This window comes from Pteropus medius, unplaced genomic scaffold (assembly GCF_902729225.1).
Source record: "Pteropus medius unplaced genomic scaffold, Ma_sr-lr_union100, whole genome shotgun sequence".
In the NCBI taxonomy this organism is placed as follows: domain Eukaryota; kingdom Metazoa; phylum Chordata; class Mammalia; order Chiroptera; family Pteropodidae; genus Pteropus; species Pteropus medius.
In genome coordinates, this window is record NW_024349797.1 from 5,136,932 (window position 1) to 5,161,653 (window position 24,722).

Consider the following 24,722-nt stretch of genomic DNA (forward strand, 5'->3'; position numbering starts at 1 on the left):
TTATTGCCCTAAAATGTTGCTTTTTCCTAACAAATAAGAGAGGCAGCACATACCAGTAAAGAATAGTGATTATTTCAAAGAACAAAACAAAGGAATCTAGAGCCAGGTTAAGGTCTCCACGGCATAGGGTAAATTTCTAGTATATTCCCTGCGTGTTATCGGGACCTATTTTCCTTCTGCAGGAGTGAACTATTCTTCCTTACTGGCTTCAGAAGTGGTTTTCTGTTATTCAATGAAAGCTGCTATCATTCCTCCAACAAACACTGGTGAATGCCCATGTGTCAAGTTGTCTGGGACTCAATTGGGTGCCTAAGAGGAAAATATAAAGATATAATCTCTGACCTCGAAGAGCATATAATCAAATGACACAGATTATTAGTGAATGGATAAATACAACAAAGGTGATGACAGTCACGACAGAGTAAACATAGGGAACAGGGAGGAAAGATACCCAATCTCTCCAGGGAAGATCAGGATGCGTGTCCTGGAATAGTGACAAGCGAGTTGCTGCGACTGAAAGCAACAGGATTTAGTCGGACAAAAAATAGAAGGCGGGCTTTCCCTGGCATAGGATGGCACCCATGGAAAGTCTCCAAGAGAAAAAGTGCCATGTTAGCGTTGCTGCAAGTAGCTCCTCATGGCATACACTTACAGAGAATGCCTGCAAGTTTTTCTTCTTTAATAACCACTTACAATGGTGATTATTTTGTACTGAAAATAAACAGAATGGCTAAAACTGAACTTTTTATTTTTTGATTTTGGTATTCTGGTCATGAGAGTTGACACTAGGCTAGAAAAGTAAACAAGGAGTTGAATATGGCATAAGAGCTTGATTGGTTCTTATGCTAAAAGCCATGGAAAGATTTTAAGTGTGTGTGTATATGTAGGAGAAAGAGAAAGATAAACAGATAAACATGGATGTATTTGTTTTTTTCAGGTAGACAAGAAAAATGCCAGAGATTCTGCTGTAGTAAATCAAGCAGGAAATGATAAGGGCTTGAACTTATCATTAAGCAGCAGAGAAGGGAATATACGTGAGAAATGTTAGGGAAATATGATAGAGCATGGTGACTACATGGATGGAGGGTCTGAGGAAAAGTAAAAAGAATGGAATGATCGTTAAAAAAAAGGCTTTTTAGAAAATATACTGGTATTATGTGTCACACCTGAAATTTGAATATCATTTGACCGAGTAAGTCCACTACCAAGAATTTATTTTACACAAATACTCATGTGCAAAAGGATGTTTGTATATGGATCTTGAGTAAAGTAGTTTGCAAAACTAAAGAACTAGAAACCACCAATGCTTATAAAAAAATTAGGGCACAATGCACATGGAATTTTACGTATTTTTTTTTTTTTTAATAAATGAAGTTGACCTACACATACCAACAAAAATTTTCAAAACATATTAAGTAAAAAAAGCAAGTCTATGGAAGCTATGGGCATTAAAATCTCATGTTAGAAAAAGGTATATATGTTTGTGTGTATGTAAATTACACATATACATAAATAACTAAATCCATAACAAAGGTCTGAAAAGATATATATCATTGTAGTAATAGTAGTTATTTCTGGGAATTAAAGTGGGAAAAGCAGGTAGGTAGGACTATATATACTTATGTAATATTGCTATCTTTTACAATAAAATATTAGCGTAATTTTAAAAAATCAATAAAATGAGAAGAAAAAAGGACTCCTGGGCTTTTAGCAGTCAGGGAGATATCACTGCCAATCACTGAGTTAGAGTTATAGAAAAAATAGGCTAGGAGGAAAATTATGCATTTAGTTCCAGATTTGATTGAGCAGTACTTTTGGGAAATCTAGATAGATGTCCTTGTAGACAGTAAGATGTAAGGACTTAAGGCCCAGAAGAGAAAACTGGCCTGGAGACACAGATCTGACAGTCATCAACATATGAGTGGCATTTCAGCCAAGGGAATAAATTAAAGAGAATGCACTATGAGAGAAGTCTTAGAGACCTTCTCCAGAGAGCTATCTCAGATTGTTTGAGGTGAAGCCATATTACAGTGAAATGAAGAGTGAAAGGGAGGTGAAGAAGTAGAGAGCAGAAAACAACTCTTGCAAGAAGCTTGAAAAAAAATAAAGAAAATTAGGTGGAAATTTGGTGGTAGCTAGAGAGAGCCTAGAAGGTAGTCAGGGAAAAACTATTCTTTCAAAATACTAGAAAGACAAGCATATTCAAATACTAACAGGAAGGAGCCAGTAAAAGAGGAGAGGTGAAAGGCATAATGTTGAAAAGGAAAAAAAAAAAAGAATAAAGAAAGAAAAGGTAATGTTATAAAGGAAAGAGGAAGGGATGAGATTTGGAAAACACTAAAGTAAATACATGTGACAAGATTAGATTTAGGTAGGAGAGATTTCTTATAGAGAAGAAAGGTAAAGTCAAGACAAAAAGACGGTCTATGGCCACGCCACCCTGAACATGCCTGACCCCGTCTGATCTCGGAAGCTAAGCAGGGTCAGGCCTGGTTAGTACTTGGATGGGAGACCACCTAGGAATACCAGGTGCTATAGGCGTGTAAAAAAAAAGGACAAAAAGACAAGTGCAGGATAAAGAAAGCTGACAATTTTCTTATAGCCTTTTTATGCAAATAGATGGGGAGTCACCTGTTGAGAGGAAGAGTTAAATCCTGGAGGAACGCCAAGGGAACCCAGTAGAACCGTGAGATAAAACTGCATGACTGCATAATTGTTTTCCCCAAAATTCATCAGCCATGAAGTAGGAACAAAGGATGGGTTAGAATCAGTGCTATTTCAGAGAGTAAAATGAAACTGGGAGAGAGAGAGAAAGCCAGGTACTGAAGGCTCTCAAGTATTTTTCCCAACACCTTCAATTCTAAAGAGATCTTTTACTTCTATTTGGAGTATTTATTTATAAGAAAAAAAATTAGGTCTTCTTAACAATAGTTCTTTGGCTCTTAAGTGTAGCTTCTCTGTAATGATATTAAGTAAATTTTATTTTTCGTCTTTGGATTACTTTATAAGCAGGGCTATCTTAAATCTGGATAGCAAATGCCCATTTTATACTTAATCAAGGGTAAAGTTTGTGTAAAATTATAGTCAAATGAATTATTAAAATAATTATTTATGTAAGTACTTTTTAAGTACATGGAGAAGAGTTAGAAGATGCTACAGATGAAATTAAATTTTGATTTTTTTTTAGGGTGCTAGGGTTGTAATCTTTAAAAATTTGCCTGTATTTAGAAAGGTATTAGTACTACAAAATAATTGTTTTTAAAATTTAAAACAAATAAGTAAAAACCTGAAGCATATATAAGCTATCAACTTGGAAAATTTCAAAGGAAAAAGCCATTGCTGTTATGAAGTCATAATGTAATGTTCATTCTGTTAGTAAGTCATATCTTCAATTAGCCTAAGCATATTTCACTGTTACTTTTAACATAAACTAAACACACAGAGATTTAGTATTTCCACTAAATTAAAAAAACCTCTTCACAAAATAACTATCAACGGGGAACAAATGAACGAGAGGATTACCTTGTCTTTTGACTGTCCCTGTCGAGCAATTGCATCGTATTTAATTTTTCCTTCAGCATCCACCTGAATGGCCAGTGCATTTGACATTTTTTTCTTTCGTCCCATATCCAGTGGATACTGGGCCACGTGGATCTCTGGAAAAGCACCTCCATCTCCAAAATCCTATATATTAAAAAGAAAATAAAAAGAATATTTAATAGTAATTTGAGATTCAAGACATATTCATTCATTCAATAAATAATTATTGAGTCCTTATTATGCAAGATGCTACAGATATGGCAATAAATAAAACAGGAATCTTATGGAGTGTGCATTGCAGTGGGCAAAGATATCAAAAAGATATTTCTGGCTTGTGGTAAATGCCTTGAAAGTAATAAAGGGACTAGAAAGGGGCTACTTTCGATAGTGTGGCTGGGATGACCCTTGTGAAGCGGTAATGTGCGCTAAAGCCTGAACGATGAGAAATTAGTCATGGGAAGATCTAAAGGTTGCATTTTCCAGGCAGATCAAATAGCAAGTGTGAAGGCCCTGATGCAAGAATGAGTTTAGCATGTTCTAGAAAACAAGAGTCCAGTGGGGCTGTAGCTTATTGAAGACAGAGGAGCAGATACATAGGAGATAAGGCTGCATGTGTAGACAAACACTAAATTATGAAAGGGATTCTAGACCATGGCAAGGCATGTGGTTTTTACATATGTGGCAGGAAAAAAATTAAGCAAAATGCTTAAGACAAGGAAAAGATGTTCAGTTTTAGCATAAATAATTTCCTTATTGATGAACAGGTCAAGCTACAGTTAGGGCAGAAATGCAAAGATTTTTTTCTTGGAATAAGGTTTTAGTAACATGACATCAGTATTGGGTATTCCATGAGAAGCAAACAAATAGAATAGGAAAAACCTCAAAATAAGTTTACCATATTTCTAATGGTGATTAATTATTCAGAAGAGAGAACTAAGACTTCTAAAGTAGAACAAGCAAAGTTAAGTCTGTCAATGAATTGTAATAATTACAAAAGAAGATCATCAAATAAACATGAATATTAAATATAATTTTTAAACAGTTTTATTAAATTTAGTAATACGTGCTTAGTATTTTAATACAATTTACAAAATACAAACTACTCTTATATTGTTTAATTCTTTTAATTCTTCAACACCTCCTATTTTCATATGGAAAAAATTCAAGTTTAGAAAAGTTAAGTAATTTTCCCACGGTCTCACGGCTAGCATATGCAGGACTTGAATGCAGATCTTTTGACTTCAAAAACTTTCTATTTCCAATTAAATCGAAATACCTTTTAGTGCAAAAAAGGCAATGCAATACTAAGAAATGATAGGAAAAACGTATTAAAATTAATCACTTAAAGGGGATTTGATGGAAAATAATTTATGAAAATAACCACTTTTATATGACCTCCTTCAAAAAAATATCCCATTAGATCATGGATATGTGATTTCCTAGGTACTTGCAAAAGAAAGGTTTGACATTTTTTAAAGTAAATAATAAAGCTGAGAGAGACATTTTCTTGTAAATCAGGCAAAAATAGTTAAAGTTCCAAGAAATGTGCTACCTGTACCCAGGCCATCAATCTGACACATGCTCAGATGTGCTAGAGTTCAACTATAATAAGCACTTCAGAATTGTACATGTGGCATCATGTGGTCATTTAACTTGCCAGAAAATCACAGCTTTTTCTTTAAAAACTAGAACACAATGCTTTCTTCCGCAAAGCATTCACTCCCCTCAAGAAGCAGTCATGGTTATTTCCAGATTAGCTGGCCATTTTGGTTTGATTTTCAAATAAACTGTTCTGTTCCACCCGGATATAGGAAACATTTAATAGTCAAGTAAGATTTTAAAAAGCTAATAGTGCCTCAATGTCAAAATGTGGAAATGGAAGCAAAGCTGTTGTATATAAAATGCCTGCCACCCCCAACTCCATAATCTACTGAGGTCAAATGAAGACTATCTATAATCCCTCAGAAGAGACACTCAAGTCCTCTTTCCAGCAGTTCCCGACCTTTTTGGCACCAGAGACCAGTGCTCCTATGAAAATCTAATGCCTGATGATCTGAAGTAGAGCTGAGGCGGTGATGCTAGCACTGGGGAGCAGCTGCAAATACAGATGAAGTTTCGCTTGGTTGCTCACTGCTCACCTCTGGCTGTGAGACCTGGTTCCTAACAGGCCACAGACCTGTATTGGTCCATGGCCCAGGGATGGGGACCCCTGCTCTATTCGATAATGCCAATCACTACCTCTTGACCCAGATCAGAGAGCATTACAGCCTCTGTGATGATATTTTATATTGCTGTTTCTCATAAATTATACTATCAACAAAAACAAAAGCAACAACAAAAATCCCTTAATAACTGAAAGACTTGCCTTTGCCCTCTACAATAAGCACCAGAGGATAGCTGAGGAAAAAAAATCACACAAACAGGGAATATTTAGGAGAAGACATGATCTAGTTGGGTATTTGTTTTCCAGGCTCTATAAAAAGTTCTGGTAGGTAGGGGAAATGACAAACAGGACAGGCTGAGAATATAGATGGCTTCTTACAGGGTGCTATGTAACAAATTTCAATATAATGAATACTTAGTTCTTTCACTATGATTACCACTTGGAGGCATATGAAAAAAAGCTAAGGGCATGAACTTCACATTTATAAAGAAAAAATCATAACCATAGGACAAAATATAACGAAGTGATAAAATGGAAATAACGGGGTGCAAAATAAATGGTACAGGCATTTAAAAGTTTTTAATAGGGCAGGTATATTCCTTGGGATGTGAAGAAAGAAAATTTACAGGTGTCAGAATGAATATTGGGAGGAGAAAAAAAAGGCTTGATGAAACATTCCAGATTCTTTCCTTCTCCTTCACTGCCTCCAAGTCAATTATCAAATTTTCTCTCTTACATCTCCTAAAAATTTATCTAATATGTATATTAGGCATATATTAACATTATCAAATTGAAGACAAGAAAACAAATGAATAGAAGTTAGGATTTGCCCAGGGTCATGCAAATAGTAAGAAGCACAGTTATGATCCAAAACCAGTTTGTTTTTTAAACTCCTTGTCAGCTCTTTCCACTATACCCAACAGGAATCAAAAAAAGAAATGCTGCTAGAGCTTTCCCTGGAGGAAGGTTGTCTCTTCAGGGTTGTGTGGTATTGTGCATGCAGGGAGGAGGCAAAAAAAAGTACCCAAATATAAACTCTTTTATTTTTCCTTCTTACTTTCCCATTATTTTCCATATGCTATAATCCCTAGATTTATAAAAGGTAAATTTGTTTCTTTCGTATGTTTAATAATTTGACATAAGAAGACGCATAAAGTAGTATAATTCTCCAGTGATTGCAAAGCAGTGATAATAAGCAAGAAGAAAAAGATTAATTTTCTGAGGGGAGTATATGTCTTGAGAGCTCACAATTAGAATTTCTATCACGTCGACATTTGTATGTGGAGATTCCAGTGTTCAAACTTATTTTACAAAGGTGTTATAAAAAGTTTCAGCGCATTTTATGCTGTAAAACTATAAATCCAAACTGAAGATCCTTATTTACCTCTAACAACCGAGGTATCCAGCCTTTCCGGTACCCGTATGGGGGTGGTTCTCTCCGGGAGGAGACCAGTGAGGTCTGTCGCGATCTTTGGGATCTTGCTTTTTCTTCAGCCTCAAGCTGGTCTTGAGATAGTTGAGTAGGTGCAGGTAAAAAGCTATAAGCAAAGACAATAAAAGTCAGAATTTTTAAAACTCTTAATTAATTTGATTACTGCAATTTGGCCACCAGAGACTATTTTCCTATAAGACTTTTTCCTTTGAGCAAAAAAGCAAATTTTTCAATGATTTATTGCAGTATTCTATATCTGTTATTTTGTTATGTCTGGAAAGAAATCAGTAATCAGAGACGTACAGTAAAAACATTTTAATAGAATGTAGGCAAACGGTGCCCAGCATCAAAAATTAACAGATATTTCACATAAAAGACAAACAACATATTGAGTTTTTATGCTTTCATATTTCTTTTCTGGTAACAAGCAAGTAAACATTCTTAATGACTCGGGGCCAACTGTCCAGTATATAGTTTTCTTAAGTGTCTTTGCTATTCTTATACTCCTCATTTTTAACTATTTTACTCTTGTGCTTCTAACTTTTAACTATTTTAGTGTCAATACAAAGGAACAAGGATTAGAACTGAATGTAATAAAAATGTGGATAAGAGAAACATAAGTTGCATATTTAAGTGCACTTTCTCAAGGGTATCTAGTTTAGAATGCAATTTACAATTTAAGAGGTCAAAGATTTAAAGCCTAAAGATGTAATCTGTTATTTGTTATTTAAAACAGTCTTTCTACTAAATAAACTATTCTTAACAACCTTTAAGTATGATAAATGTTATTACAGAGCTATTCCAAATTACCACAAAAGGATTCCAGTAGATGAATGTTTAATGGAAAAGTTAAGGTTCCTTTGTGATTCTTGTTTAGTAAGCACATTTGAATAAACAGTAGAGCTTATTTAATCAAAAATATTTATTGATCACTTGGGTGTAGGCACTATACTAGGTAGGCAGTGAGACTATAAACCGAGAAATACGGCTTACAGTATTGCAGGGGAGACAATCAAATAATCACACAAATCTGTAACTACAAATTATTTTAAGCAATGAAGGAAAAGTACAGAGTGCTATGACAGCACACAGCACAGGGATCTAATCCAGTGTGGGGGTAGGTGGGTGGTAGTGAGGTAACATGATGGCTAAGAGCTCAGAGTTTAAATCCTATGTCATTTACTAACCTGGAAAAGTTATTTACCTTCTCTAAACCTCAGTTTTCTCATCTGTAATGACAGATCAAAAGACTACCTACTTTATAAGATTGTTATAAATATTAAATGAGAAAATCCACGAACCACTTGCAGTGTCTAGATACCATTCAACATGTGTTCCATAAATATCTGGTTATCTGGAGCTGTTCTGATTTCCTCAGTTTGGGTTAGTTGCCCCCTATATGTATTTCCACAAGACCCTCTGTGTACTAACCACTACTATAACATCTACCTTACTGTACTGCAATCATCTTTCCATTTACCTTTTTCTCTCTCACTAGACTATGAACAACCTGAGGGCAGGAATCATGCCTTCTTTCATCCCTAACTCTCCAGGCATTGGCTAGCTCATAGCAAGGGCTACTTAAATGTTTGCAGGAGAAATAAGTTCACTCTACCTTTCACACTCACCATCTTTATGTCACTATAGCCTTCTTGCCTTTCCTTAAACAAGCCATTTCAGGATATTTATATTTGCTATTCCCACTGCCATAAAATATTCTATTTACTAACTAGAACATTTTTTCCTGTAGTGCTTTTATAGAAAACTCCTGCCCAGATTTTTGAGGGCCCGCTTCTCGGCATTCATGTATCTGCTTAATTATAACTTCCTAGAGCTATTTTTTGAGGATTTTATCCAAAATAGCACTCCATCTCACATCTTCATTTTATTCCTAGTACTTACTACCTAAAATTGCATATTGATTTATTAACTTATATATAGTCTGTCTCTCCTAAAATGTAAGCTCTATGAGGACAAGGAGTTGGCCTGATTCAATACTGTAAAACCTTCACTAAAGTAGTGCCTGGCACATGGCAGACCTTTAACAAACAACAGAATGAGTGAATGAATGGATAAATGGAGTCCAAAGTTTTGGGCTTCTACCATAGTTATTTTCAGTAAACCATATATATCCAACACATAAGAGGGATACAAATACAGTTACAAAAAAGCCAAATTAGTTATGTTTCATTTTTCTTTCCCTTCTAATGAAAAAACTGGTTGCTAAAATGATCAAAAAGCAGGTAGCCTGGCAAAGCAGAGTTTGAACAATTCAGTAAACAGGTAAACTGGTCTGGATTAAGGTCAGAACATATTCTAGCCTTTCAGAGTGTCTTAACTTTGTTGTTCCCTGTAAGGATGAAATTCCCACAAAGAAGCAAACTCCTACAGTAGAGCGGAGGAGAGGTGGTATATAGCAGGCTGCACATGCAAGCTGAGAGTCTACCTCAGTGGTTTTCAACTGGTGGCAAAATCTACAATGCAGATATGTGACAATGCCTGAAGACATTCTGATTGTCAAGATTTGGGGGCTGGGGGATAAAGAGGGGGTAGGGATGCCACCAGTATTTAGTGGGTAGAGGCCAAAGATGCTGCTAAACATGCACAGGACAGCCCCATACAAGAATGAATTATCCAGTCCAAATATCAATATTGCCATTGTTGAGATATCTTAGTGCATCCCCTTTTACTAAAGAAAGCATACTAAATGCAAGTGATATTATTAGATATATAACCTAAAACACACTTGAATTTAGACAATTAAACCAGCACAATTTAAAGTCTTTGGTTGCTAACAATCACTGGTGAAAATAAGACTGTAACACATCAGTATGTCAAGTTCCTGCTATTAAGAATCCCTGGTAGATCCTGGAAATAACATTTCACCTGAAAACGAGACCATCTCTAAAAATCAAATCAGCTAGAAGTCACTCAAAAAAAATCAGAAAGCTATGTTGCCCCCAAGTTACTTAAAGACGGCACTCTGCTACTGCAATACCCACAATATCTCTGGTATTTTTCCTGTGTGTCCTTTTCAAATTTTACCTTTTCCACAAAAGCTTTCCTGTAACTCCACTAGTCTTTGTTACAGTGCCTTCCACCTAGGGGGCACTCAATTAAATGTTTGATGCCTGAAACATTTACTAAAGGAAACTCTCCAGTCCATTCAGCTCATTCCATTTAATTATTTTTGCACTTAAGTACTACCCAAATAAGCATTCTGTTGATTCTTATCTGTATGCCTTGTTCGCCATCTTCCCTGCAGCTAGACTGTCATATTTCCTTCTGTATATACACAGGCTTCAGGATAGAGCAAGGCACCCGAAAGTAATTCCCAAAAGAAATTTCTGATTCACACATTTTTAGGATTCAGCCAGGAAATATGTGTGAGGAGAATGAAGTGTGTTTACGGAGTTTCGAGAGAATGTCCTAAAATGATTACTTTCTTTTCAACATTTCTTTGACACTCAACTTCTACTGCGTTCGCACGGAAAGTTTTGGGGCAGCAAGATCGTGGACCAGTAAGAGTTACATAATTCCTTGGAATCTCCCACTTAAGCATCTTTTTCTTACAGGCGGGGACCACGTTACATGCGGTTACCAAGACAACCGAGAACAGCAAAAATCTGAAGCGGTTCTATCCACAGAAGAAATTCTAAGGTCCAAAGTTAAAGTGCGGGCCGGCAGCGCGAATTAATAGACACCGGCCACTACTGTGGCTAATTTAAAATCTCTGTTCGGTGCCGCGCTCCCCCCACCCCTTTCTTTTTTTTCAGGAGTCCTTGTTTCGGGATAGAGACCGAAGAGAGCGCTCGGCAGACAAACGGCCGTAAGCCAGGCAGTCGCCTCCCGCCCACTTCACTCCGCCCAAAGAAGCCACTGCCCTCCACAACCCCATCGCGCCCACCCAAGCCGCGGACCTGAGGGAGCTCTGTCCACAACCCCAAGATGCTTAAGCGAAGAAAACGTGTGCTTCCTCGGCATCTGAGGTCAGAGATCTACTTACTACCCCTCTGCTTTAGGCCCTGCTGAGAGGGCGAACTCAATCCGGGAAGCCACTCAGGAAAGACCCCAGCTTCGGCGAGGCCTAGTCCCCACAGTGGGAGGCGGAAGGGCCTAGCCGTCGTCTCAGCCCACGTCGCTCTGTGCCCTGGGCCCGGTCACCGCCCCGAAGAGTGTGGGCAGAGAAATGAAAAAAGGGTACTTCCAGACCCTTCCGTATCGAGGACCCGAATCAACAACCCACCTGGTGAGCGCCATCTTCTTCCGCTTGCTTCCAGCGCGAGCGACAGCACCGCGGGGCGGGCCTTTCCCGGAGACAAGTTGAGGAAAGGAAGGAGCGCGCGATGCGCAGGCGCCTTGGCCGAATAGCCTTCTGGGATTTGTAGTTCTTTGAACGACTGCAATTTAGGTCTACTCTAAGCGGACCAAGCTGATATCTTGGGATAAACGCTTAAGTTAAGGAAAGAAAATGCATCACTCGTACACTGTGACATGACAGGGCGTTCCCTAGGCAAAATAACGAAGTCGTGATGCCTTTTAAGCTGCTTTATTTTGTTTTCCACTCAGAATCATTTTCCTTGTGGGAGTCCCAAATAAAAAGAGCCTTCCGGGTATAGCAACGTTAAGTAAAAGAGTGACAGGGTTTTAAAACAACAGAAAATAGAACGGAGAATGGAGAGTTATTGGATGGTCTGAAAATTCTAGTCACACTCAAAATTTTTCTTTAAACTCTATCCCTTACCCCCAGATCCCACCCCCAAACACTCTCCTAAGGAGGTATTGTGTTATCTTTAGTTAGCTTTAAAACACGGATGTATATTATGTATGCATGTTTTATGTATGTATGTATGTGTTTTAGATTGTGTTTTACATAGATTATGTATTAAACATAATGAACTACAAACCCCAGTAGGCTCTTTGATGAAGTGGTAAGATAAATGGCATGTGCTTCAAAAAACATTAAGAGAGGAAAATGGATGGAGTATAGTTGAAAGGAGATTAGCCCTGAGTTTTGCTCATATTGAAGCTGGACAAGGAAATGGATGTTCATTATAGTATTCTCCACTTTTGTATACATTTGAAATTTTCCATGATAAAAAGAAGAAACAAACTTTTAATTGCAGTATAGCACACATATAGGAATATGCATGCATACACTCTAAGTGTACTGCTCTTTGAATTTTTCCAAACCAAATGCACTAGTTTGAGCAGCAGCAGCGGAAGTAACCCATATCCAGGATGAATTTATTTTTGGTGTGACAAGACGTTCTCAGCTCATATAATACTTTTTCTGCCTTAGACCTGGAATCAATCATTTCTCCAAGGAGCCCTTCTTTTAGTGGGATAGTAATATTTAGAGAAATAACCTGGATGCTACAAGTGCCCGTTACCGGGTTGATTATTGCTTCTAAGTCTTTTTAGTGGACAAAGCTAAAAAATTTACATACATATTGTTTGAGAAAATGCATTGTGCATTTATACCAGTATTTCCAAAATTGCAAATTTAGAGTTACACAGATTTTACTTAACTTTGATTTTATATGGGTATCTCTTTTGAAAATCTATATGCCTAATGGTATAACATAATTATGAATGTGAAACTGTGGATGAGGGGGGACTACTGTAACAAAACACAATCGGGACTGATCTCATATTCACAGCCTCAGGGATTATGCAGGCCATGTACATGGTGGAAAGGGAGGGGAGAGATCTTAGAATCCTGCCTGACACAGAGTATAAGCCACAAGAGAAAAAGACTTATTTGGTAAATTGAAGATCGGTGTAACAAGCGTGATCTGAGACTTTGAAGATATAAATTCAAGCTATAGCTTCACCAATGAGCTGTGTTATCACTGTCAAGACACTTAACTTATTTGGCCCCAATTTTATCAGACTTAGAATGCTGATCATGTTACCTGTTATATATTATAGAGTGATTATGAGACTTAATTGAGGTAATGTAGGTGAATATGTTTTACTCAACTATAAAGTACTATGTAAATATATTAGTTATTACAGTTAATGTTTTGGGTGACAGAGATCCACTTTAATGTGTAATTTCCAAATAGAGAATAAAAGAGGAGCAAATTAGAGAAGGTCCCAGAAGCCAAGATCAAGGGGCTTAGATTTAATTCAGCAGGTGATTTGGAGCTGAAGGAGGACTTAAATAGAGGGCCTGGGTCCAAGAAACTGGCAAGAAAGATTATTCTTAAGGCAGAATGAGTTTCTATGGCGATGAGAGACAAAGGAACACACTGAGGACAAGGTTAAAATAATTAACATGGGAAATCAGTAAGAAACAGACCAAGACCTGGGATGTAGAGTTGAAAGAAAGGGATGGAGAAGAGCTTTTACAGTCTACTTTCGTTTTTCACAGAGGCACATCCATGTGAAGCATTTCTATCAGACATGGTCCCTCGCTGTCCTTGGGGTGTATAGAGAATAGCAACTGATTTTAATAGCAATAAGAAGGCAAATCTACTGCACTAGTAATATGATATCATACCCTAAGGCTAAGTACTTTATTCACATTTGTGGGGTGAGGAGTTTTGTGTTCAGCTGTGCTGGAACTTTCTTGCAGCATCCATCCTCTTTATCACAGGTAATTAGCAGCTGCCTGCTCATAACAGAAAAGCTCAGCGCAGCCACAATTGGTGCTGCGCCAGGTTGCAAGGAATAATCAATTTACTCTATTCTTGATATTCCAGATAGAGGGTGGAATTTGTCTTCAGAGAACCTAGAGCCTAACTTGATTCCTAACTAGCTGTGGCTTTGTAGCCGCAAGTGACACAACTAGTAGTAGTAGGATATAGTAGTTAAACACATAGATTCTGGAGTCAGCTTTCCTGTGTTTCCATCCCAGCTTCTTAATTTACTAGTTGTACATCCTAGGAAAACTTAACTTCTCTCTCAGTTTTCTTACTGGGAAAAAAAAAAAAAAAAGGCGGGGGGAGTAATTATAACCTAATATCATAAAGTTTTTGGGACAATTAATTGATTGTTAATCATGTAAAGTGCTTAGAACAATGTTAAGCACTCAAAAAATAGTTATTCTCTGGCTTTAACAACATTTATTTAGCTTCCTGAACTTCAGGTTTTATATTTGTAAAGTAAGGCAGTTGAACTCAATCTTATTTTTAGGGTATCTTCCAACTAACATTCTTTTCTCTAATATGATGCATGTTTTTATTTATTGTAATGCCAGTATTTTATGCTCTGATGTCATTATGCTTTAATTATTGCTGCTTTATTTAAATTCATTCTCTGGTGAATAGTGGTACTGTCCCCACTTCACTGTTCTTCCTTGTTAGAAGTCGTTCGTATGCCTTCACAATCTTTAAAAGAAATTTTAAAAGCAATGTGTTGTTTTGCATTAAAGTATAGTTAAAAAGGCTGGACTTACAGGTTACTTAGTGACTGCAAAAGAAAAAGTGTACTTTTATAATGGAGATATTTGGCTATCATTACTTTAGTATCACTAATAGAAGGACATTCTGACATTGAGTGCTTCTGTATGGAAGTTCTCTAATTACTTGATCAAGTCAGACTTAACTTTCAGTTCATAAGAGATTCAGGAGACAGAGGAACAAGTTAAACAGCACAAGGAAACAATCAGAAAAATCCAGAATGTGAGACATTTTACAAGATTCTTCAAAATGTCAATGTTATACATATAAAAAAGTAATAGAATAGATTAAAAGAGACTTAAGAGATATACCAAATGCAATGAGTAAAAGTCTTGATTGCATTCTGGTTCAATTCAGGGGAAAATATAAAAGATTTTGGGACATTTGGAGAAATTCGAATATGGATTGGTAGTAGACTACATTATGGAATTTTTGCTAATTTTCATAGAAGTATTAACGACATTGTGGTTAATTAGGAAAATGTTCTTTTTTATATATACAAAATGTGTTTATTGGGATGTTTCCTCAACTTATTTTGATTCAGGGTGCATTTAGTGCTGCTTCTTTCTGAAGGAGCATCCTTCTGTAAGCCTTGCTTTTCCTCCTGTAGGCTGACAGAGGACATAAAATTTAGGGAAGAAGCAAAGTTAGAGGACTCACATTTCCTAATTTCAAAACATATTACAAATCTACAGTAATCAAGACAGTGTAGTATTGGTATAAGGACAGACATATAGATCAATGGAATAAAATTGAGAGTCCAGAAATAAACCCACATGTGTGTGGTCAGCTGATTTTTGACAAGGGTGCTGTTATGGTATGAACACATCTCCCTTAAATTCATATGTTGAAACCTAACCCCCAATGCGATAGTGTTAAGAGGTGGGGCCTTTGAGAGGTGATTAGGTAATGAGGGTGAAACCTTCACGAATGGGATTAGTGGCCTTATAAAAGAGACCCAGACCCCTCTCTTTCCCCTTTCATCATGTGAGGACACCGAAGAAGGTGCCATCTGTGAACCAGAAAGCAGACCTTCACTAGACACTAAATCTGCTGGCACCTTGATCTTGGACTTCCTGGTCTCCGAAGCTGTGAGAAATAAATGTCCGTTCTTTATAAGCTAGTTTATGGTATTTTGTTATAGCAGCACAAATGAACTAAGACAAGTACCAGGCCCATCTGATGAGAAAAGAATAATCTTTTCAACAAATGGTACTGGGAAACTGAATATCCAAATGCCAAAGAATGAAGTTGGATCCTTACTGCACATCTTTTATAAACATTAACTAAAAGACTTAAATGTAAGAGCTAAAACTATAAAACTCTTCAAAGAAAACTTATGAGTAAATGTTCATGATCTTGGATTTGGCAAAGGATTCTTAGATATAATACTCAAAGCATGAGCTGTTAATAAAAGAAAAAAATAGATAAATTTCATCAAAATTGAAAGCTTTTTCCTTCACAGGACACCATCAAGACAATTAAAAGACAAGCTACAGAATGAGAGACAGTATTTGCAAATCATACATCTGATAAGGAGCTTATGGCCAGAATATGTAAAGAACTCTGACATTTCATCGACAAAAAGACGATCCAATTAAAAGAATGGACAAAAGATTTAAACAGATGTTTCTTCAAAGAAGATATATGAATGGACAAATAATCACATGAAAGGTTGTTTAACACCATTTGCAATCAGGGAAATGCAAATCAAAGCTACAATGAGATGCCAATCATATTCACCAGGATGGGTGAAATAAAAAAGATAGACAATAACAAGTACTGATGAGGATGTGGAGAAATTGGAACACTCATACACTGCTAGTGGTATTGTACAATGGTATAGCCACTTTGGAAAAAGAGTTTGGTAGTTTCTCAAAAAGTTAAACTTAGAGTTACCATATGAGCCAGCAATTCCAACCTTTGGTATATATCTAAGAGAATTAAAAACATGTCTAACTCAAAACTTGAATACAAATATTCATAGCATAATTCATAATAACCCTAAAGTAGAAACAACCCAAATGTGTATCAACTGATGAATGAATAAATAGAATGTGACATATCCACATAATGTACTATTATTTGGCAATAAAAAAGAACGTAGTATTGATATGTGTGAAAACATGAATGACTCTTGAGCGTGTGTAGACAACTTGCCAAGTTGGAGGGAGCCATCTACAAGAGATTACCTTTACTTTTAACATCAGTTGCAAGTTTGGGGGTTCCTAAAGCCACTCTTTGATTTGATAATTCTTTAGAAGGACACACAGAACTCCATGAGTGGTACTATTACAGGGAAAGGATATAGATTAAAATTAGCTAAAGGAAGAAGTGCATAGGGCAGAGTCCAGGAGGATCCAAACGTGGAGCATCTACTTATCCTCTCCCTGTGTAGCCAGGACAGCATTACTCTCCCAGCACCAGTGTGTGACAGTAGGCAGGGAGTATTGTTAACCAGGGAAGCTCACCTCAGCCTCGGTGTCCAGATTTTTTATTGGGCCTCTATCATATAGGCATGACTGATTGCCTGTGTGGTTGATCTCAGTCTCCAGCCCCTCTAGACATTTACTGATACTGTGTGACTTATAGCCCCCACCTTATATCACATTGCTGGTCTTCCTGGCCAGCCCCCACCCTAAGGCTATTTGATGCGGCCAGCCCCCACACTAAATCAAAAATTTAAGACTACCTGGTGACCCATGGCTCCCAGGCAAACAAAGGCACTCCTATTAGCCATGACATTTCAAGAGCTTAGAGATTACTTCCCAGAACCTGAGGATAAAGGCCAGATCTCTGGGCAAGGTTAAATTCTTTGCTATAGAAACCTTGAAAACATGTTGCTTAGTGAAAGGAGCCAGTCAAAAAAAGGCTAGATGTTGTCTAATTCCATTTATATAAAATTTCCAGAATAGACAAATTCTTAGAGACAAAGATTAATAGTTACCTGAGGCTGGGTTGAGTAGGGATGAGAGATGGGAAAAGTGAGTGACTGCTAATGGGTACAGGGTTTCTTTCTGGAGTGCTGAAAAATTACGTAGTGCTGATGGCACCACAACTCCATAAATATACTAAAAACCATTGATCTGTACACTGAACAAGGTGAATTTAATGGAATGTGAAATATATCAAACCTATAAAAGCAAAGTCAAGCAAAATGTAGAATTTATAAAATGAATAAATGAAGAAAAAGTATGATATAATATCCTTTCATTCATTTTTTTCCAAATGAGCATTAGAATTATTTTGTTGAGTCTTTTATTAAAAAGTCTGTAGAAACATCATCATTGACTTGACCATAAATTAACTTAGAAAGATGATATCTTTACAACTTTATGTCTCAGGAACACTTTAGGTTTTGACATATTAAAATCTTTCATATCTTCCAATAACATTTGAAGTTTTCTTTACATAGATTGTACACATCTCTCAGAATATTGATTTTTAGGTATTTCACTTCTTTGTTATCGTGAATGCAATCTGTTTTCATAAGATTACTAAATATAACAGTAATTTTTAGTAAGCAAGCCGAGTGTTCTGAAATGCCTTAGTTTATGAGTAAAATCAATTTTTTTTTATTGTATATTACTTAAAGTTAGGATCAACTTGTATTTGGAGAAATTTGCTCCTGTATCTTCTTCCTGGGACTGAGTAATTCTTTGGGTTGATGCATAAGAAAGCAGCTTTGCTCTCAGCTCCTTCCCTTCTCTAGCTCTGAGATTTCCTGTTTAAAAGCACCGTGAGACCTCTTGACCCCATTTCTTTCCAGATTTAATTATTCTTTTTGAAAGTTGGCTGTAACCTTAAGGGGATTTGAAACACAGGGCTCCAGTGGAGATGAAGCTTTAGACCCAAGATAACTATCCTTTTTTCTATTGAACAGCTTGGAAGGGGAACAATTTGCCCCTTGCCCTGAGCACTGTCATTTGTTTTGATCATGTTCATTTCTATCAAGTGTGCTGCTGGCTCAGAAAACAGCCATCTGATACCTGAAGTGACTCCTTACATGACTCCCTTGTCTTTTCTCTAGTGACGAGATATTCCACCAGAAAGTGCCTGTTCGTGGACTAAGGAGCTACAGTGTATGCAGATGGCTATGATTTAATAACTCTAATGGGAAAAATACTGGAACGATAAGAATAGCTATTGTTTGTTGATGTACTCTTCTATACCTATTTATCTTATTTAACTCTTACAACAATCCGATAAGTAGTTAACTCTTATTATCCCATTTTACAGATAGAAAATGGAGGCTTAGAGAGGTTATGTAAGTTGCCCCAAATGACAAATGGAAAATGACTAATCTGGAACTTATACCCAAAGAATTGGTTCTTAACCACTATTCCATACTGGCTCTCAAGTGAAAGATTTTTTCTAAGAAATCTGGAATCAAACAGACTTGAATTTGAGTCCTGCCTCCTTTGCTTCCTAGCTCTGTAAACTTCAGCAAGTCTATCTACTTCACAAGGCTGTGAGGATGACATGAGATAATGAATGTCAAGTGCTTAAGTGCTTGGCTCACAGTGAGTACTAAATAAATATTAGCTGTTAGTCTTCAAAAATGTATCAAAAATTTATCAAGTGCTTTTTCAGTACCAAACCGTGTGCTCATTTGGGAAGGGGTGGGAGTACGCACAAAGTTAAATACTGCATAGCCCGTCCTACAGACCTCTTAGGGGGTTGATAGATCTGGGGTTTGTGGGCTGAATCTGGCCCTCAGAAGTGTTCTATATGTCCTACACATGCTTTAAAACTTTTGAATTATTTGCAGACATTTAAAAATGGGGAGATTTTAAGATTTTAATTTTAGTAAAAATCTGGATTTCCAACTTCTTTTGAAAACCAGTAGAACTGGCAACACTGGGCCTGCATTCTCGCATGGCAGCAATGATCTAGAATGCAGTTTGCCATGTGGGAATGTAGGCCACAGTCCCCACCACTCCCTATTGGATCAAAAGCTGAGGGAGTCATTGGCCATTCATTGTTGCAGTCTCTTATGAAGAAATAAACTGCTTCATGTACCTATGATGCTCTTATAAGAAAATAAAAGGTAGGTCAAGGGAACTGCATGACTTAAGAAAAATGGACAATGTTTTTGTTTTTAAACGCCAGGATTATTCTCATGTCTGACATGCTTCACTTATTTTTTATTATCTTGCTTCCGTAGGCATTTGAGTTTGCAGCCCCTGGTATAAAAAGATAATCTCAGAATGTGGTAAGTGTCATGCTGGAGGCAAGCCCAAAATGCTTTAGAAGTACCAGGGAGAGGCACATAAACAGGTCTGGGAGTCGGAGTATGCTTTCTCTATTGTCACTTGACCAAGATTATGTGCCATTAATAGGTGAGGCCCAGAAAGACAGTGGCAGAGGTTTGGGCGGTGGGCAGAGTTGGGGAGCTGTTTAAGTAGATGGAACAGCATGAGAAAGGGCTCAGAGGTAGCAGCAGAAGCCTCTGTCTTTAATCTATTGACCTGCCTTTGACCTTCCTACTCAGACTGCCACCCAAGGTGGGTAGTGTCTTTGGCTCTTTCATCCCTAGGAGAGAAAAGATGACTGAACTTAGTCAATGGCTGTGCCCTTCTGGCTCCACATACCAGCCACACTCACATCCCTAGGTTCTACTGACTCCCCAGACACACAGATAAGCTTGGAGACCACCCCTCAAAATCCTATCCATACAGGCTCCTAATAGGAATCTTTATACCCATTACCCAGTTATGCACCAACAATGATATAGGGCTATTCCTTCAGAGAAGAGGCTGAGAATATTTTAGTATTTACATAATAGAAGTCAGAGTCTGTGTGGCCGGTGGAATTTCTACCCTTTCCCTATAAAATAAACCACCCCTAAATACTTGTTCCTGAAAAGGCAAGTTAAATTCCTCCTAGGGCAATAAGAGAAACCTCCAGTGGTGAGAGAGTTTTTCTGGGAGGAATCCAGAATAGTGGAGAGAAGGAATCTTTTCTCAACATGAGAACGGAAGCCTTTTAGAATGGGCAGGGCCAGGCTCAGCCCAAAGGTAAAGTAACTTTTTTCATAATGGGTAGACTTTGATAATTTTTTTTTTAAATTGATTTAGGGCATCCATCCAGCAAGGGAACTAGCAGGCCTAGATGTGACTGATGAGAAGGTTGACTGAAAGTGAAGGATGTAAGCCTATCCTTGCTGATAGGCAGAAACACATTCCTACCAGGAGTCTGAGAGACTTGGCAGAGGCTGGGTAATGGCTGAGGGTGGGTGAAAACTGAGGATGGAAGATTTCCCTTGTGGAGTTCAAGGTCAAGTTCAACCTACAGTTAAGAACTCTTCTCCAAACCATAATAAGATATCACTCACACCCACTAGGATAGCTATCTTTAAAAAGAGAGACAATAACAAGTATTAGTGAAGATGTGGAAAAATTGGAACCCTTGTACATTGCTGGTAATAAAATGTGGTATATCCATACAACAGAATATTATTTGGCAATAAGAAGAAGTAAACTACCAATATATGAATCAACATATATGAACCTCAAAAACATTAAAAGAAAGAAGCCAAAAAAGACCAGATAGTATATTATTCCATTTATATTAAATGTCCAGAATAGGCATATCCATACTGAATGTGGATAGTGGTTGCCTGGGGTTGGGCCAGGGAGAGAGGAGCAGAGGGGAGGACTGAGAAAGAGAAGCGACTGCTAATAGCTATGGGTTTCTTTTTGGAGTGTTGAAAACATCCTAAAATATTTGGTGGTAATGGTTGTGCAACTCTATGAATATTATAGAAAGCACTGAATTGTATACTTTGAAGGGATGAATTTTATGATATGTGAATTATATCTCAATAAAGCTGTTATTAAAAAGAAAATCTCTGCTCCAAGTTTCCTCTGACTTCCTCTGAGATAATTAGTATCCACGATGGACTTTGCCTCTTATCCTATTTTTATTTTTTAATTCCTGAGCCTCCCTTTACTGATTAACTCCTTAGCTGATGGTTTTACTTAAGGTTCAGCCTTTTCTAGTGGTTATGCCCCATGAAGGTAGACTCTCAACTTCACCACTACTTGTATGATCTTGAGCAAGTTAATTAGCTTCTTGATGTCAATTTCCTCATTTGAAAAAATGGGGATAATAATTGTACCTCTTTAAAGGTTAAGTGTGAAGATAAAATGACTATAAATAAAGCCTATTTAGAACAGTACCCAATATAGTGCATAGTAAATTCTATATAGTATTTGTAATGATTATTTGTATATTAAATCTTAGAATAGTGTTGAGTAACATAGAGTGCTCTATAAGTATTAGCTATTGTTATTATTATTAATAATTTATTTTTATTAGAGTAATGGCTAACTTGCCCAAGACTTTATTGTTCTGCTGTTGATGAACATCTGAGCTGTTTCCAGTTTGGGGTTATTCATGAATGATGCAGCTTTGAATATTTTTTTATCACTTTCTCTAGAGTATACCTTAGGAGCAGATTGCACATTTACAGGTAGGTGGATCTTTCTATTCCCAGATAATGCCAAACCATTTTCCAGAGCAGTTGTTTCAGTTTATAATCCCACCTCCAACACTTGATATGCTTGTAGTGTAAAATTTACATCAGCTACGTAATGATGGCATCGATTTTAATTTGCATTTTCCTGATTACTAATGAAGACATACCTTTGATTTTCTCTTTTGTGAAATTCCTGTTCAAGTCTCTTGTCCATTTCTTACTGAGTTATATGTCCTTTTTTGTGTTGATTTGTGAGAATTCTTCATGTGATTTGGAAACTAGTCCTCCGTCTATGGCATCTTCTACTGCTCTGCTTGTCTTTATGCTCCAACAATGTGGTACATTTTAATGAACAGAAAGTTTTAATTCTTAAGTAAAAAAAGTATGAATCTATTTTATTATAGATAGTGCTATTTGTTTCTTGATTAAGAAATTCTTCCTCGTTCCAAAGTCTTGAACATGCTTTCCTGTATTATCTTGTAAAGTTTTTATAGTTTTTCCTTTGATACTTAGGTCAATTCCATCTAGAATCGACTATTGTACAATGTGAGATAGGAGTGCAGTTTCTATTTTTTCTACTTGGATGCTCAATTTTATCAGATCATTTATTTTAAAGTCTGTTCTTTTCTCACTGATGTGCAGGCCACCTCTGTGATATACAAGTGTCCATATATGTAGATCTGTTTGAGGCATCTTCATTATACCTCTTGTATAGCAAGTCCTACCCTGTTCTTATGTGTTTAATTGTGGCCTTTACTTTGAAAACCAGCTTATCAGTTTCAACCAACCAACCAACCAACCAACCAACCAACCAATAATAGACAAACAGAGAGACAGACAGATACATACATACATACATACATACATACATACATACATACATACATACATACAAACAAAATAGTTTTTCCAATTGGTATACATCTCAAGATCTAATTGGAAGGTAGTGGGCAGGGACTTTTTCATTTCCGTCTGGAAGTAAGTGAAGAAGCATAGATTTAGTTGCTGCTCAAAATTGCCTTATTCTAGGGACATCAGTATGGGATTGAAAACAACAGCCAGAGAAGGGCAGAGCCCAGAGAATCACTGAGCATAAAGTCAGAACGTGTCTTCTCAGTCCTTTTTTACCTCTGGGTGCTGCACCTCCATCAATTTGACTTGGGTTTTCTGTTACTTGCAACCAAAAGCATCCTAACATTAATAAAATATCTTAAATACAGACTTGAATACAGAAGCAAGTAAAAAGGTATCTTAGTAGAAAGGAAAACAGCTGTCACAAAAACTATGAATTTTATTCTATAGGAATATGCAATCATAATGATAACGATGACAATTATAGCTAACATTTACTGTGATAAGAAATGTACATTTATGATCTTATTGAATGGCCGTAACCTCCCAGTGTTGTTCTTTTTCCAGACCCAGAGATGGTAAGTAACTCTTACAATGTCACACAGCAATTAGGATTCAGATAGTCTGTCTGAATCCAAGACACTAATCGGTTGCTGTTTCAACTTAGAATTCTTTATTAAATAGAGAAAATGAAACACTTTGAGAAGAGCAAGAGTAAGGTTTTTAGGAAAAGGGTAGTTCTACCTCACTACTAGTAGGGACATAAATGGCTATAACCTTTCTAAAGAGCAGTTTGAAAGTATATATTAAAATGTTTACATTCTGAAAATGTTTATAGAAGTATTCTTTTAACTGCTAATTCTACTTTTAAAAAATGAATAGTGCCCCATAATGAAGATTTTTTAAGGATGTTCATAGCAGCAAAATTTTTAGTAGCAAAAATAGATTAAATAAATGTTGGGAACTAAAATACTAATGCAACTATTAAGAATAATGTTTTAGAATTTTTAATGACAAGAAAAATATACTATCTTCAGTGAAAAAAGCAGATTACAAAACAATATTCACAGCAGGATTTCTATTACATATATTATTTAAAAGACTAGAAGGATATACTGTAAAACAATAGTAGTGATTATCTCTGCAAGGTACGATTATGGATAATTTAAATTTTCTTCTTTGACTTTTCTAAAATTTTCAAGTTTTAACCATAAACTTGCAGAACATTTTATTTATGAAAATTTCAAACATATTCAAAAGTAGAGAGAATAGAAAAATGAACCTGATGTATTCACCACCAGCTTTAACAATTTTCCACACAGGGTCAATCTTGCCCATCATATTCTTTCCCACTCCCTCCCCTGGATCATTTTGAAACAAATCTCAAACATCATATTTCCTTTGTGAAAATTTCAGCATGTCTGTCTAAAAGATAAGGACTCCTTTTTAATAAACCACAACCACAGTACCATCATCACATCCAAATTTAAAAAATAATTAATTCCTTCAGATCACAATATCATCAAATATCCAGTCAGTGTCAGCGTTTCCCTGATTGTCTTAAAATTTGTATGCATTTTATATTTTTTATGTTTTATTGGTTTTGCTTTTCAGTATATGTGGTTCATTTGAGTCGAGAGCCAAATAAGTTTTATCTGTTGTGATTGGTTGATATGTCTCATATCTTACTTATAGGTTCCCCTCCACCTCTATTTTTTTCATGCAGTATTTATCAAAGAAACTGGGTCATTTTTCTTGTAGCGTTTTCCATAGCCTCTATTTTATATCTTCACGATGTTGTTCCTCCTCTGTCTCCTGTAAATTCTTCATTAAATCTAAAAG

The 24,722-nt window shown here is 36.6% G+C and overlaps 1 protein-coding gene, 1 long non-coding RNA gene and 1 pseudogene across 2 annotated transcripts in view; 2 read left to right on the plus strand and 1 right to left on the minus strand.

Moving 5' to 3' along the window:
* SNW1 (SNW domain containing 1) overlaps window positions 1-11,485 on the minus strand; it is a 26,892-nt gene extending 15,407 nt beyond the window's left edge. Inside the window, exons 1-3 of the mRNA XM_039883929.1 lie at window positions 11,383-11,485; window positions 7,089-7,242; window positions 3,523-3,684 (exon numbers count right to left, since the gene is read on the minus strand). Coding sequence (XP_039739863.1) covers window positions 3,523-3,684; window positions 7,089-7,242; window positions 11,383-11,396 — 330 coding nt within the window. The 5' untranslated portion in view covers window positions 11,397-11,485. The remainder of the gene's footprint in view (window positions 1-3,522; window positions 3,685-7,088; window positions 7,243-11,382) is intronic.
* On the plus strand, window positions 2,423-2,541 carry LOC120619794 (uncharacterized; annotated as a pseudogene).
* LOC120619561 (uncharacterized) lies at window positions 10,529-21,374 on the plus strand. The gene is made up of 4 exons (XR_005657551.1): window positions 10,529-11,385; window positions 18,978-19,068; window positions 19,713-19,760; window positions 20,626-21,374. It is a non-coding gene; the product is annotated as an uncharacterized LOC120619561 (long non-coding RNA).
* The last annotated feature ends 3,348 nt before the right edge of the window (window positions 21,375-24,722 follow it).